Consider the following 16,299-nt stretch of genomic DNA (forward strand, 5'->3'; position numbering starts at 1 on the left):
CCCTCTCTCACTCCCTTCTTACCACCAGTGACAGTGCTGGAACATCTCCTTGCCTCGGCAAGCTTTTCTATTTCAACTCCACTTAGTAGCGAATTCGTTGGGTATAGTTTTAAAGTTGTATGGTTCCCTTAGCGTTAAGTTAGAATTAGTTAGTCCCATACAGGACTTAGCCTAGAGACGGGGCATGCCCTGGTCCCCAGGCTTCAAGCCTTGTGACTGCTGCAAAAAACCTGTGCCAGTCAGTGATCCCCATAGAAGCTGCCTGAAGTGTTTAGGGGAAATCCACGTGAGCGACAAGTGTCAGATTTGCAAGAGCTTCAGGCTGCAGACCAAAAAGGTGCAGGACGCTGGTCTTCGAGCACTCCTTATGGAGTCGGCCCTTGCACTGGCTTCTGAGCCGATGAGATCAGAATCTGCTCCAAGCACTATGGCCTCAGTGCAGAGTGCGCCACCAGCACCCATGCTGATCCGCATCCCTGGTACAGGCTAAAAAGCAAAGAAAGGCTGGGAGAGGGTATTCTCCTACATCCCATAAAGGGAAGGAGAGAGTGAGAGGAGAGCAAAGACCCAAGTGGGGCAACTCTTCTGCTCCAGACATTAGCCAGGCTCCAGCTCCCATGGAGCTGTCGAGCCCACTTTCAGACCCACCCACCACCCTGGGAACTGGCAGAGGCACTTGGCACTGGCACCTTTCAGGCCACTAAGGACATACTGTGTCTTTCAGTGCTGCCCACGTCGGCTAGTAAGGTACCCCGTTCAAGAGGTAAACCTGCCCTGGAACCCTTCCAGCGGTCTCCCATCAGTGTGGCACCACTTCCCGCCTCAGGGTGTGCCCCACCAGCCCGCAGATGCAGGTCGGTTTACCTGCCAGAGTTCCCTGTGTTGGTCCCTGGACTCTAGGCAGCATTCCCTGGGGTCCCGGCATCAATCACTGGCAGTCTGGCGCAGAGCTGCAGAGGCATGTCACCAGTCGCTAGAGCCCCAGTGCCGGGAGCGCCTGAGTCGGTCTCCCCAGTCCTCGGCACCGCTCCAGAGGATCGAGGTGCCAGTCCCTGGAGCCCTGTCACCGGTCTCCAGATTGCCAGTGCAGATCACTGTGAGCACATCGCAGTCTCCAAGACATCTATGCTCTTGCTCCCGCTCCCTGCGGAGCAGCACCATTCTCAAAGCATGAGGCATCGATCACCAGGGTACCATCACCAATCTGCCAAACGCTGACACTAGTCACCGGAGTCATGGCACTGAGAGCCTTCGTGTCTATACATATGTCTCTCCCTCCTCGGGCTCTGACAGTGAGGAGGAAGACCTGCCTGCAGGCCAAGGTCACCCAGTGGGGACGTCGGTGTTCCCTTCTGGACCACCAGTACCGCATAGCCCCAGGGCCGGCCCTCTGGTTTCTCCATCCATTGCAAAGGCATCGATTGGTCTTAGGTGCATCCGAAAGACAGTCGGCGACAGTCTCCCACCCACCGCGTGACTTGGACGTGGAGTTGGAGCAAGGTCCCCAGGGACAGCCAGCCTTGGCTGAGGCTCCCCTGACAGAAGTGGTGGAGTTGGCAGACCCACCTGTACCTGCCTCCTCCTCATCTTTGCCCGATGAGGTGATAGCAGGACCTTCCCCCAGGGTGATGCAAGGGCCCACCAAGGGCTTTTGAAGAGGGTGGCAGCGAACCTGGGGAACTTGAGCCTGCTTGTTCTGGGAAAGAGATTTAGGAGGAAAACCCTCAGATGTTTGTGGGCCCTTCTTAAGTGATGGAAATGGAAGAGGAGTAAAGCAATGATACTGTGAACATACTTATCCTATGTTCCAGCTGACCTTTGGATCCACTGGTCAGATCCATATTTGTTGAATCTGTCTTGCTTCCAGTTTCAGATGCCAGTGCCTATTTTAGATGCATTGTCTTAACCCCTAGAGATGTGCTGGGAGCCAGAGAGGCTCTCATTGGTCCTGCACAGAACCTGTAAAGCTGAGAGCCTCTGAACGTTAGAGCTTTGCCGCCAAGGCAATAAGACTACCTGGAGGCATTCTCTGCCTCTTTCCTTGCCCTCAAGATGCAGGTCTTGCATATGAAATAACATGAGGAGGACCACGTCTTTTCCAGAGAGTTGCATATGAGACTCGAAAAACTGCTGGGCAAGAGGTATAATCTGTAGAGTCTGATCTCTTTTACTGGCAGGTGCACAAAAAAGCATCTTAGGGGCCTCAAATACTAGCTAAGTGTTTTCTCCCTAAAACTTCCTAAAATTACTGAAACTATAATAAAACAAATCCTAACTATTTACAAATGCAAAAAGAGATATTTTTTTTAAGCTAGGTCTGGTGAAAGATCAGGCAGGCTTTCCAGATCTTTACTCTACTGCAGTTGGAAGGAAATGAGACAGTTGTATTGCCATTTCCCCATTTTTTATACTTTGCCACCCTTATGGCTTCAAACATTCAAAAGATATTTGAGCTTCACCAACGGGCACTGTTTCTAGAAGGTTCCACCAGTCTGCTGACCCATGCTCGCATCTCCTAATAGATGGAATGTACAGTGACCTCTTGGCATGATTGGGGTTCAGGGTCAAAGTAATTTGGGAACCCTCCCGCAAGGTCTTCTAGTGTTTCCTACCTTCTTACCTTCACAAAATTATTTTTAATCAGAACTATGGCAACTTTTGACATTTCTCCTGTTGTTGTCTTTGTTCTTTTCATCTCAGTCTCCATGTTTTTGGGCCACCTCTTAGTACTTGCACCTCAAGTGAGCAGACCTCTTTACTTTCGTGAAATGGATTCAAATTTTTATCTTCCCCTGAAGACACAGACCTTTTCAGGACACACAATGCCATGTGTAGTGCAGAAGATCAGTACTTGAGGTATGCTGTGAATATTTCTCTTCTCCCATTGTACCTCTGTGAGCCAGGATGACATGGATGTATATTATTGTAGCCATAAACCCATGGAGCTGAAGAAGTCTGTGTTGTCTGAGAGTAGCTTATTCGTCACCGTTTCTAGTTAAACAAGGGATACATCACAGCTCTTCTATTTTAGGATCAGAATAAAAATCCAAGTTTAGTGGAATTTTGAAAAATATAGGTCCGCAATAGCTGAAGTTGCTATGCAAGGTTGTCAGCACATGGCACAGTCCCCCTTTTGTGACACGTTTATCTGTGGGAAAGCTCTTTAGCTCACTTTGATGTACTTCAAATGTATTTTTTTTCTCTCCCTCTGACTCTCTTGTTCAGTTGTACTCAGAATGACTAAGACACCTGACTTCTCAGGAAATAAAAGAAATAGTTCCAATAAAAAAAAATTCTAAAATTCTCTTAAACACACGTCTAAAATAGTTTTTTCTACAAAATATGTGGCATACACTGCAGTAATGTATATTTGTATATTATAAAGGTTTCATTGGCACTTATTTGGGTCAATCCTGCATAACTCACAGGGGGCTTCACTGCTGCTGTGTGATACAGCCATTCCAGACTCATGCCAGAAAAACATATCACAATACCATGTGTTCTGCATATGCCATATTTTAAGTGTGCCTGTGCACCCATGTTCATTACTTATTTTTATATTAAGATTTCAGTTTCTTGATTGTCTTTTTATTATTTCCAGGAGGGGTAACCTGTGATGATGGTACCTTTTAAAGAAAGGAATTACTCATAATTCTTTGTAGATATCATCTCACAGGATTCCCACTCATGTACCCACCTCAGTTTGGGGTTCTATTTTTGAGGCAAGGTGGTGGTTTTTATTTATTTTTTCCATTCTTTTGCTTGTCCATAGGTGCCGACTTCTGCTGGCGCTGGTTGGTGCTCGACCCACCTCTGCCCCTGCCCCACCTTCATTCCAACCCCTTTCCCAAATCCCCGACCTGCCCCTGCCTCTTCACCACCTCCCTCCCAGAGCTTGTTATGCCGTGAAACAGCTGTTTTGCGGTGGCAAGCACTGGGAGGTAGGGAGAAGTGGGGACACGGTGCGCTCAGGGGAGGAGGCGGAGGTGAGGTGGGGAGGGGAGCTTGGCTGCCGGTGGGTGCAGAGCACCCACTAATTTTCTCCTGTGGGTGCTCCAGCCCCGAAGCATCCACGGAGTCAGCGCCTATGTGCCTGTCTTCTCCTTGGACGGAGTGGGGATGCTACTGGTTTTTGGTTTTGTTTTCTTTCAAGTAGTTCTGATTCCCATGCATTTCAGAATTGACTGGAAGGGTCTAGAGGCACTAGAAGTCAGAATGGAGTGAAAGGGGAGGGGCTTATGCCCAGCTATCAGTGACTGAGGGTTAAAAATCTAAACACTAGGGGAGTTCCTGGCTTGTCTGTCTCTGGAAGCACAAGATAAAGAGTGGAAATTCTGAGTGAACTTCAGAAAGGATTACAGATAAGTATGTTTCTTTTATAATTTAAAGTGAAGGGAGGGTGAAACTAGAAGTATTATGAAAAGGAGTACTTGTGGCACCTTAGAGACTAACAAATTTATTAGAGCATAAGCTTTCGTGAGCTACAGCTCACTTCATCGGATGCATTTGGTGGAAAAAACAGAGGAGAGATTTATATACACACACACACAGAGAACATGAAACAATGGGTTTATCATACACACTGCAGTTCTAGCTTGTTAACTGCTGGAATTAGCCTACCTGCTTGTCACCATGAAAGGTTTTCCTCCTTCCCCCCCCCCCCCCCCGGCTGTTGGTGATGGCTTATCTTAAGTGATCACTCTCCTTACAGTGTGTATGATAAACCCATTGTTTCATGTTCTCTGTGTGTGTGTATATAAATCTCTCCTCTGTTTTTTCCACCAAATGCATCCGAGGAAGTGAGCTGTAGCTGACGAAAGCTTATGCTCTAATAAATTTGTTAGTCTCTAAGGTGCCACAAGTACTCCTTTTCTTTTTGCGAATACAGACTAACACGGCTGCTACTCTGAAACCTAGAAGTATTATGGTATTCATTAAAATCTGCATACAAATATTCTTATGTTGTTCATAGGAGAGAAGCGTGCCTACCTATCACTTCCCAGGCCAGGGGTAAGTTTTGTGGGTTACTTTTTGGTTGTTGTACATCTGTTGATAACTAATTGACCCCCCACAACTTGCATATTGCTCGTGTATTAACTGCTTTGTAAAGATACAGACAATAAAACCTTGTTAATGCACACCTTGATTGTATGGCCCTTTGAGTTACTGAATTAGTTAGTAAATGAGTAAACATTTTAAAAAGCCAGGGTAATTCATCATAAAATATGTTTTTGTTATTTACTTTACAATTCTAGCTTAATTTTGATTAATTATATTTTGAAATGTACAGAATATCTGACTTTATTTTTACAAGATGCACCATAGTACATTGATTATTACAGTATCATGACTGCACTGTAATATATTGTAAAAATAAGTTTTGTGACCTGACACCTCCCTGTACTATTGTCTGAGTTAGTAACTCTTTTATTGAAGGAAAAATTGACGTGTTTGTGCATCGTAGGAGGTGTCCACGGTAACGAGGCTCTACTGTCTGTAAATTAAAAAAAATTTTCATTCAGACTTTATAATCTCATTTTTTATGTGATAAATCAGTTTATTACTATGCTGCACAATAGGTCAATAGATCAATGCAGAGTATAGAACACGCTGTTTCTGAAAATATCCATCTCCTGGTAAACCATCTAGTAAGTCCTGTTAGTATTACTGTGATATAGTCATAAAAACAACACAACAACATATTAGTCCTCTCATGGGGGAAGGGAAGTGATAATATTGTCTCCAACTTTTTCTCTTTCCCTGATCCCTTTTCTAAACCTGTAGCATTGAGGAGTTGGCGGTATGGTATAATCACCTGTTCTTCTTCAGTCTTTGAACGCTTCTGCAGCAGTTTCAGAAGCAATACTTCAATTGTTACTTTACCCTTAATGAAGAGATATAACACCTTAAAGATAAAATTCGGTCATTCTTGAGCCTACTTAAGGGGTTACTTAGGATTTAAGTGGTGCTGTGCTGGGCCTTTTGCAAAGGGGTGAATGTCATCTTCTGGAAGTAGATAAGTTGGTTGAGGGGAGTTGACTAGAATTTTTTTTGGTTAACTGCTTCAGTGACTACTGACATATAGTTTGTCCCCAGAAGAACCATCTATGTAGGCTTTGGTTTGGGGATATAAATCATACTGCTTTGCTGTCATTGAAAGCTCTTAGAATCATTGAATCATAGAATATCAGAATTGGAAGGGACCTCAGGAGATCATCTAGTCCAACCCCCTGCTCAAAGCAGGCACAATCCCCAGATCCCTAAATGGCCCCCTCAAGGATTGAACTCTCAAGCCTGGGTTTAGCAGGCCAATGCTCAAACCACTGAGCTATCCCTGGCATTAAAGAGCATAGCATTGCAGAAGGGTAAGAGAGCTGAGAGGTCAAAGAGTGAGGAGGTTGCATTGTTGAGTATTGTTGCATTGTTGAGTATTGTGAAGATAAATTGACTCTTTCCTGTTGTTTTACTAGCAACGCCGTCCTTAGGATTTATGGGGCCCTTTGCAGTATTATTAGGTGCCCCTATGCCCGACAGCAGCCTGGGCTCGCAGCCCGGTGCGGGGGAGGGACGAGGCAGCAAAGGATATCGAGCCGCCCAGCCCACCTCCCTGTGGCGGACAGTCAGTTCCCCACAGAGACCCCCGTACCCTCTTCCTCAGGCAGAATGCGCAGCACTGGCGAACTCGACTCTCTAAATACTGCCCCGCCTAAGAACATTGCAGCACGTGCTAGGTGTGCGGGAACCAACCCGCTCTTACCTGCTGTCATGGGCAGCAGTGGGTAAAGCTGCCGCTTGGGGAGGCTAGCTCCCTAGCCCACCTCTTCTGCCTGTGGCCCTGCCCTCACCCCCAACCAGCCAAATCCCTGAACCCAAATGAAGCAAATGACATTAGAAAGAAATTGCATAAGAATGTTTTTTTCAAAAGAAAACGGAGCATGTTTTCCACTGCATGTCAGAAGGTGACGACTGGACATGCAGAAGGTACCTAATTAAAAGCACTAAATTTAGGAATAAAAAATGTCAGTCGCGGGTATTGATATACCCTGAAGTTTGTCAGAGATTTATTTGCAAAAACTTTGTAGTAAGGGCAAGTCAGCTGTCCTGCTGAATACAACATTAATTATTATGGAATACATGATGCAGCTCTTCTCTGATTTACATTTTCTTAATCAGTATTTCTAAGCTGATTTTATGTTTTAAATGTACTCTTAAGCCTTCATAAAGTAATCATTCCAGATTACTACATATTTAACTCTCTGAAACAAAGACATTATTTTAAATTAATCAGTCACAAAGGTTTAGTGTGTTCATAACAATGTTCATTGCTTTTAGAAAAAGGGAACCCTAATTTACTTTGTGTGATCTCCATAACAACAGACATGTTTATGAAATTTCACCAATTTTAAAAAATGTTTCCAAAGATTTTAGGCATAACAAAGGATTTTATGTCTTACTAAGGTATTGATTTTGCTGGATGGTTCTCTTAAAACTAATTCATCAAATAGTCAGAAGTAAAGAAAGGAAAACTCATTTGTCCAGCTATCTGGAAGGAAAAGGGTGTTGTCCCTTTAAGGGCTAGTCTCCCCAACAGGTGAAGGGAGAAAAGGATGGACAGGAAGACTTTGGAAGGAAGTTTTTTGTACTATAGTAATTAAAATTAAAATGTGTATTTTAGATAAGTGGTCTTTTGAAGGATTTATTTAAAAAACTATATGTCTGAAAATCCAAGCACTACAGTAATGCACAACTTTTTCTGTTAGTAAATTCAGAAATTGACAGTATATACCTGGGGGTTGGCAAATGCCTGTTAAATGACTTCATTACCACTTGAATGGCTCTTTAACAGTTTCAATGTTGTACTAATAGGGCTGGAAGGCTTTTTCACTTTTAAGTTACTAGATCCCCTCCAGAGTAAGAGTCACCAGGCTGCAGCAGCTAGCTGTGGGAGCCTGCAGGAAGGGTTAGAACAGGATAGGAAGTGGCGGAAGGGTGGACACTAAGACCTGGGGTGCCCCAAATTTTCTCGTGCCCTGTGCAGCCTTGTATGCTGCATATGCCTAAGGACAGCCCTGTTTACTAGTCAGAATCCTAGTTCCCTCTAAGGCAGCTTCATGTGTAAAAAGCTTGATCTAGAAAGAAACTGAATAATCCTGGTTGGTTCCCCGTTGCCGGCTCAGCACCCACGCTGCTTGAGAACAAACACCAAACAGGCAAAAGTAGTATAAAGTATAGGAAAGAAAAAAGTGTGTGTGGTTGGGGGAGGGAGAAAAGCACTTAAAAAGGGGCAGTAAGGGAAGGCGGAGTATAGAAATGCTATAAAAAAGGAGGAAGATACAAAGACACAAAAGACTGGGACAGATTCATCGCTGAAGTAGGTTTCAGAGTAGCAGCCGTATTAGTCTGTATTTGCAAAAAAGAAAAGGAGTACTTGTGGCACCTTAGAGACTAACAAATTTATTTAAGCATTGAGCATTATTTGAGCATGCTCAAATAAATTTGTTAGTCTCTAAGGTGCCACAAGTACTCCTTTTCTTTTATAGCTGAAGTAGACCTGGTCAAACCTTTTCCAACAGAGCAGTTTCCTGTTGGAAAATGCTGATTTGACAAAAACAAAATGTTTCACGGGAACACACTGAAACTGTCATGGGAAGTAGTTGGATATTTTGTTGTTCTTAAAGTGCTGGTCCCTGTGTGTATTCCACATGTGCGCGCATGCACACCATCTGCCTGAGTCAGGAAATTCTAACCAGGGTCCATTGGCCTGCCTGCATGCAGTAGTTCTCCTCATGCTTCAGACTGAGGGCATAAGAGGCAATGTGGGCCAACGCCTCTCCAGTTCCTTCTGACCACTGCATGGCCTGAGTTGGAATCCCCGCGTCCACAGATTTTTCCTGCTTTTATCCTTAGTAGTCTGAAAATAAATTTATAAATAATTTTTGTGTAAATAGTTATTTCCTCGTCCTGGTGTGGGACTATGCAAAGAGCCCCCGCATTCAAGTACATTGTTTCCTTTCTTTGCTCCTTCTCTGAGCGATGATCACCAAAGCTGTCTCTACAGCTTGGGTGAGATGCGTATTGCTGTGAAGTGTGACATTTGTCACTCGTTTCCACCACAAATATTCCAAGTTCATGAGCTTTGATTAAGGAAACACCTTAAGGCAGTGGTTCCCAAACTAGAGCCGCCGCTTGTTTAGGGAAAGCCCCTGGCGGGCTGGTTCATTAGCCTGCTGCGTCTGCAGGTTCGGCCGATAGCAGCTTCCACTGGCCACGGTTCGCTGCTCCAAGCCAATGGGGGCTGCAGGAAGGGCGGCCAGTATGTCCCTCGGCCCACGCTGCTTCCTGCAGCCCCCATTGGCCTTAAGGAGAAGTCTGTGAGGCCTCACTCTGATCTGGGCTAGGGATGCCACCTTGTACATCGGCCCCATTAGACAAGCAGCACTCCTTCAAGCACATACTTGGGAATGGAGCCTACACCAGCGAAGCCCTAAGGTCTCTTCTGCCATAAGGGAGCACTCACATGGTTGGAAGGACAGATCCTCATTCAAATCTGCCCATAAAAGAAGGGATTCCTCCCTGAGCCCATCCTGTTGGTCCATGACCGCAAAAGATCCCCAGGCTGGAGGGTAAAGCACACAAGGAAAAGGTTCTGTCAGTACCGTTGGTGGCACCAGTTCAAAAACACAAGGACTGACATTTGTTGACTCCATCCAGAAGTGCTGGACCTGATGGTTCCTTGGTACCAGCCTGCCCTTCAAGGACTGCCCAACTACAACTTCCCGGAATGTATCAGAACTGTCGATCCTGACCATTAGAATGCCCTGAATACCTGGTCACGTGGACACCTATGCTATGCCTGGTCGTCCTGAGACACACACGTCACGGATGCAGTTAAGTCTTCTGGTGTGGCAAAGAACAGTCCCCTCTCCAGCCCCTGGGCAAGAGCATCCACCTTCCATAACCATTGGCCCAAGCAGTGCAGGCAGAGGAGGACTTAGATTCAGATGAGTTGGACACCCTGGCTGGTTCATCTCCTCATAGAGAGCTGAGTCCTGGTAAACAGTCAAACAGACAGCTGCAGCGGCACAGGAGCTAGCAACCAGAGCTGTAAACAGGGGAGTTTGAGTGGGAGTTCTGTTGGAGAAGAAGGTAGTTGTACTTGGTTTTCTATTTTTAGTATTTGTGTGTGTGTAGGGGCTTTGTGCTGGGAGAGCAGCTGAGCCCTGCTTGGGGGGGGGGGGGGGGGCTTATGACTAGAGGTCCTATAAAGGTAGCCAGCCAGTCAGGCAGCGGCACAGACAGCTGCAGCAGCCCAGGAGCTAGCAAACAGAGCTGTAAACAGGGGAATTGGAGTGGAAGTTTGTATTGTGGTGCTTGTTTGGGGTTTGCTTTTGCTGGGAGGAGTGGTCTTTTTGGTGTGGCTTGTGTTTCCCAGATTAACAGGATTTAGGTGGGAAGGCGATGACAGATACAGAGGCAGCTGTGGGAGTGACTCCTGTAGTGGAAGACACATTGAGGATGACTGGATGTGGAAGCTGTGGTATGTACATGATCGTGGAGGGGGGAACCGGTAAGAGTTTTTTCTGCATGAAATGCCGTCTGATAGAGCTGATGGAGGAAAAGATCTGAGGTTTGGAGATGCAGGTGGAAAGTCTGGTTGAGTTTAGGAAGGGGTTTGAGCAGATGATGGAGCAAAGATATGAGGTATCTGAAGGGAAAAGCTCAGACTCACAGATGGAAGCAGGGCTGGGGAATTTTCAGGGGAGACTGGGTGAGGAAAGTGGTCAGTGGAAGCATGTGACTAAAAGAACCAGGCAGAGGAAAAGACGGGCTAGTGAAGGAGAAATAGAGCTTAGGAACAGGTTTGCAGAGTTGGAAAATGAAGAAGGGGCTCAGCAGGTACTTGTTGAAGGTGGAAGGGTAAGGAAGAAGAGAAGAGAGGCTAGTCCTATAGGAAAAGGGGAAGAGTCAAGGGAGACTACACCAAATATGAGCCCCAGGAGGATACAGGATGGGTTGAAGAAGATTGTAAGGGAAAATAGGAATGGAAAGAACTTGCAGCCAGAGGGAACAGGGGAGAGACTGGAGAATAGCACCGTCACCAGGAAAAGGCAGGTCTATGTGATCGGGGACTCTTTATTGAGAAGAATAGACAGGCCTGTAACTAGAGCTGATCCAGAGAATAGAAGGGTGTGCTGTCTTCCGGGTGCTAAGATACGGGATGTAGACCTGAGGTTGAAAAGGATCCTAAAGGGAGCGGGAAAGAATCCCCTAATTATCCTTCATGTGGGAACAAATGATACGGCTAGATTCTCACTAGAAAGTATTAAGGGAGACTATGCTAGGCTGGGGAAGACGCTTAAGGAAATTGAGGCTCAGGTGATCTTTAGTGGGATCCTTCCTGTTCCTAGAGAAGGGCAACAAAGGTGTGACAAGATTATGACTGTCAACAGATGGCTTAGGCAGTGGTGCTATAAGGAGGGCTTTGGGATGTATGGCCACTGGGAGGCATTCACAGACAGAGGACAGTTCTCTCGGGATGGACTTCATCTGAGTAGGGAAGGAAATAGACTTCTATGATCAAGGCTGGCACAACTGATAAAGAGAGCTTTAAACTAGGAATTAGGGGGAGATGGTTGGGAGATGTCCAGGTAATCTCCACGCCAGATTTTAGCATTGAGAGGGAAGAAGACGAAGTAAGAAAGGATACAGCCGTGGGTAGGAGAATGTATATAAGGAGCGAGGGCGGTCTGGATACCAGTCTAATAGGTTATACTGGCTGTAGAATGACTGTGCCTAATAGGGTACAAAATGTGAGCGAGGCCAAACAGCAAAAATAAAGATGTTTGTACACCAATGCGAGGAGCCTAGGTAACAAAATGGAGCAACTAGAGCTACTGGTGCAGGAAGTGAAACCAGATATTATAGGGATAACAGAAACATGGTGGAATAGTAGTCATGACTGGACTACAGGTATTGAAGGGCATGTGCTGTTTAGGAAAGACGGAAACAAAGGTAAAGGTGGTGGAGTAGCATTGTATATCAATGATGAGGTAGAATGTAAAGAATTAAGAAGCGATGCAATGGATAAGACAGAGTCCGTCTGGGCAAAAATTACATTGGGGAAGAAAACTAGTAAAGCCTCTCCTACGATAGTGCTTGGGGTGTGCTACAGACTTCCGGAATCTAATTTGGATATGGATAGAGCCCTTTTTAATGTTTTTAATAAAGTAAATACTAATAAATACTGCGTGATAATGGGAGACTTTAACTTCCCAGATATAGACTGGAGGACCAGTGCTAGTAATAATAATAGGGCTCAGATTTTCCTAGATGCGATAGCTGATGGATTCCTTCATCAAGTAGTTGCTGAACCAACTAGAGGGGATGCCGATTTAGATTTAATTTTGGTGAGTAGCAAGGACCTCATAGAAGAAATGGTTGTAGGGGATAATCTTGGCTCAAGTGATCATGAGCTAATTCAATTCAAACTAAATGGAAGGATTAACAAAAATAAATCTGCAACTAGGGTTTTTGATTTCAAAAGGGCTGACTTTCAAAAATTAAGGAAATTAGTTAAGGAAGTGGATTGGACTGAAGAATTTATGGATCTAAAGGTAGAGGAAGCCTGGGATTACTTTAAATCAAAGCTGCAGAAGCTATCGGTAGCCTGTATCCCAAGAAACGGAAAAAAATTCATAGGAAGGAGTTGTAGAGCAAGCATCTTAGAGAGGTGATTAAGAAGAAGCAGAAAGCATACAGGGAGTGGAAGATGGAAGGGATCAGCAAGGAAAGCTACCTAATTGAGGTCAGAACATGTAGGGATAAAGTGAGACAGGCTAAAAGTCGAGTAGAGTTGGACCTTGCAAAGGGAATTAAAACCAATAGTAAAAGGTTCTATAGCCATATAAATAAGAAGAAAACTAAGAAAGAAGAAGTGGGGCCGCTTAACACTGAGGATGGAGTGGAGGTTAAAGATAATCTAGGCATGGCCCAATATCTAAACAAATACTTTGCCTCAGTCTTTAATAAGGCTAAAGAGGATATTAGGGATAATGGTAGCATGACAAATGGGAATGAGGATATGGAGGTAGATATTACCATATGTGAGGTAGAAGCGAAACTGAAACAGCTTAATGGGACTAAATTGGGGGGCCCAGATAATCTTCATCCAAGAATATTAAAGGAATTGGCACCTGAAATTGCAAGCCCATTAGCAAGAATTTTTAATGAATCTGTAAACTCAGGAGTAGTACCGAATGATTGGAGAATTACTAATATAGTTCCTATTTTTAAGAAAGGAAAAAAAGTGATCCGGGTAACTACAGGCCAGTTAGTTTGACATCTGTAGTATGCAAGGTCCTGGAAAAAAATTTGAAGGAGAAATTAGTTAAGGACATTGAAGTCAATGGTAAATGGGACAAAATACAACATGGTTTTACAAAAGGTAGATCGTGCCAAACCAACCTAATCTCCTTTTTTGAAAAAGTAACAGATTTTTTAGTTAAAGGAAATGCAGTGGATCTAATTTACCTAGATTTCAGTAAGGCATTTGATACCGTGCCACATGGGGAATTATTAGTTAAATTGGAGAAGATGGGGATCAATATGAACATCAAAAGGTGGATAAGGATTTGGTTAAAGGGGAGACTGCAACGGGTCCTACTGAAAGGCGAACTGTCAGGTTGGAGGGAGGTTACCAGTGGAGTTCCTCAGGGATCGGTTTTGGGACCAATCTTATTTAATCTTTTTATTTCTGACCTTGGCACAAAAAGTGGGAGTGTGCTAATAAAGTTTGCAGATGATACAAAGCTGGGAGGTGTTGCCAATTTGGAGAAGGATCGGGATATTATATAGGAGAATCTGGATGATCTTGTAAACTGGAGTAATAGTAATAGGATGAAATTTAATAGTGAGAAGTGTAAGGTTATGCATTTAGGGATTAATAACAAGAATTTTAGTTATAAGTTGTGGAAGCATCAATTAGAAGTAACAGAAGAGGAGAAGGACCTTGGAGTATTGGTTGATCATAGGATGACTATGAGTTGCCAATGTGATATGGCTGTGAAAAAAGCTAATGTGGTTTTGGGATGCATCAGGAGAGGTATTTCCAGTAGGGATAAGGAGGTTTTAGTACCATTATACAAGGCACTGGTGAGACCTCACCTAGAATACTGTGTGCAGTTCTGGTCTCCCATGTTTAAAAAGGATGAATTCAAACTGGAGCAGGTACAGAGAAGGGCTGCTAGGATGATCCGAGGAATGGAAAACTTGTCTTATGAAAGGAGACTTAAGGAGCTTGGCTTGTTTAGCCTAACTAAAAGAAGGTGGAGGGGAGATATGATTGCTCTCTATAAATATATTAGAGGGATAAATACAGGAGAGGGAGAGGAATTATTTAAGCTCAGCACCAATGTGCACACAAGAACAAATGGGTATAAACTGGCCACCAGGAAGTTTAGACTTGAAATCAGATGAAGGTTTTTAACCATCAGAGGAGTGAAGTTTTGGAATAGCCTTCCAAGGGAAGCAGTGGGGGGCAAAAGATCTATCTGGTTTTAAGATTCTACTTGATAAGTTTATGGAGGAGATGGTATGATGGGATAATGGGATTTTGGTAATTAATTGATCTTTAAATATTCAGGGTAAATAGGACTAATCCCCTGAGATGGGATATTAGATGGATGGGATCTGAGTTACCCAGGAAAGAATTTTCTGTAGTATGTGCCTGGTGAATCTTGCCCATATGCTCAGGGTTTAGCTGATTGCCATATTTGGGGTCGGGAAGGAATTTTCCTCCAGGGCAGGTTGGAGAGGCCCTGGAGGTTTTTCGCCTTCCTCTGTAGCATGGGGCATGGTTGACTTGAGGGAGGCTTCTCTGCTCCTTGAAGTCTTTAAACCACGATTTAAGGACTTCAATAGCTCAGACATAGGTGAGGTTTTTCATAGGAGTGGGTGGGTGAGATTCTGTGGCCTGCGCTGTGCAGGAGGTCGGACTAGATGATCAGAATGGTCCCTTCTGACCTTAGTATCTATGAATCTAAACTCTGAACGCTATCCTCCCAAATAAGACTTCCCAGGGACCATTGCTACCCAATGCCATGGAGTAGTTTCCTCCCTTCCCCCACACACACACACACACACATACACAGTTGATCCTTCCATTTGGCCTTATTGGGGCCCCGGAACCCCTATAGTAGGTGTCCCAGAGCTGTCCACAATCCAACTACACTTCTTCTAGCTGGCATCCACCAGATTCCTAAGAGTACAAAGAGGCGGACGTTGACCTGGGTCTGCAGGAACCGATAGTGCCAACAGGAATCTTGTCCTTGTTTCTGGATGAAGCTATCACTCTACCTTCACCATCTCTAGTGGATGACCATGGGCAGTATGAGGGGCTCCAGCAGGGGATAGCTAATGACCTCCAGGTACCACTGGTGGAGGTCAGGGACTCCCAACATTAGCTCCTAGATATTCTGCAGCTGTAAAGGTGGCACTCCCAGTTAATGAGGATATCCGGGAGCCAGCCAGATTGGTTTGGCACACTGCAGCCTCGTGCCCCCATGCCTAAGAAGGCTGAGAAACTGTTTTGTCCCTGCCAAAGGGGCTGAATTTCTTTTCTTCCACCTGTCAACAATGCAGTGGTTGTACATACAGCCACAGAGAGAGAGACTGCAGCATCCCAAGACCACGCCAGCTGACATGGGCTTAAAGAGGTTGGACCTTGGAGGAAGAAAGGACTTTTCTTTTACGAGCCTACAACTCCATTTTGCTAACTGTTGGGCCTTGTTAGCAAAATATGATTTTAACAATTACTCCAAGCTGGCCAACTTTAAGGACAAGTTTTCCTTGAGGATGGAGCCAAATTTCAGTCTTTCATAGAAGGGCAAAGAAGGGAATTCAAGCTGTTGTGGACACTGCATCGACAGGCTTGGCCACTGGTATAGTCATGAGGCATGGGTCTTGGCTTCACTCCTCAGGAAGGTCCAGTACACCATGCAGGACTTGCCTTTTGACAAGTCAGATTGATTTAGCAGAAAATCAGATGAAAGACTCAACATCAATTCTTGTGCTTCTTGGGAATTTACACCCTGGTCTAGAGGAGAAAACACCAAAGGCAGGTGTATAAGCCAAGGCTGCCCCCTCCACAGATGTTGTGCCACAAGCATCCAGCCAAACCTCTGTGTAAGCAGAGGGTTCAGGGGCCTCTGTTTTTTCAGCCCCCCTCTACTACCGGAACCTCTAACCATTCCCAGCTACCCACTAAGGGATGCTTTTGATATTTTAGTCAAGATCCACCTA

At 44.8% G+C, this 16,299-nt stretch overlaps 1 protein-coding gene across 7 annotated transcripts in view; it reads left to right on the forward strand.

Moving 5' to 3' along the window:
* The window catches only part of CTNNAL1 (catenin alpha like 1), a 148,118-nt gene that overhangs the window by 116,287 nt on the left and 15,532 nt on the right, over window positions 1-16,299 (forward strand). For all 7 annotated transcript variants that reach the window (XM_043508508.1, XM_038389740.2, XM_043508509.1 and 4 more), the window contains one exon: window positions 4,973-5,010. In XM_043508508.1, coding sequence (XP_043364443.1) covers window positions 4,973-5,010 — 38 coding nt within the window. The remainder of the gene's footprint in view (window positions 1-4,972; window positions 5,011-16,299) is intronic.

Source organism: Dermochelys coriacea, chromosome 2 (genome assembly GCF_009764565.3).
Source record: "Dermochelys coriacea isolate rDerCor1 chromosome 2, rDerCor1.pri.v4, whole genome shotgun sequence".
NCBI classification, from domain to species: Eukaryota; Metazoa; Chordata; order Testudines; family Dermochelyidae; genus Dermochelys; species Dermochelys coriacea.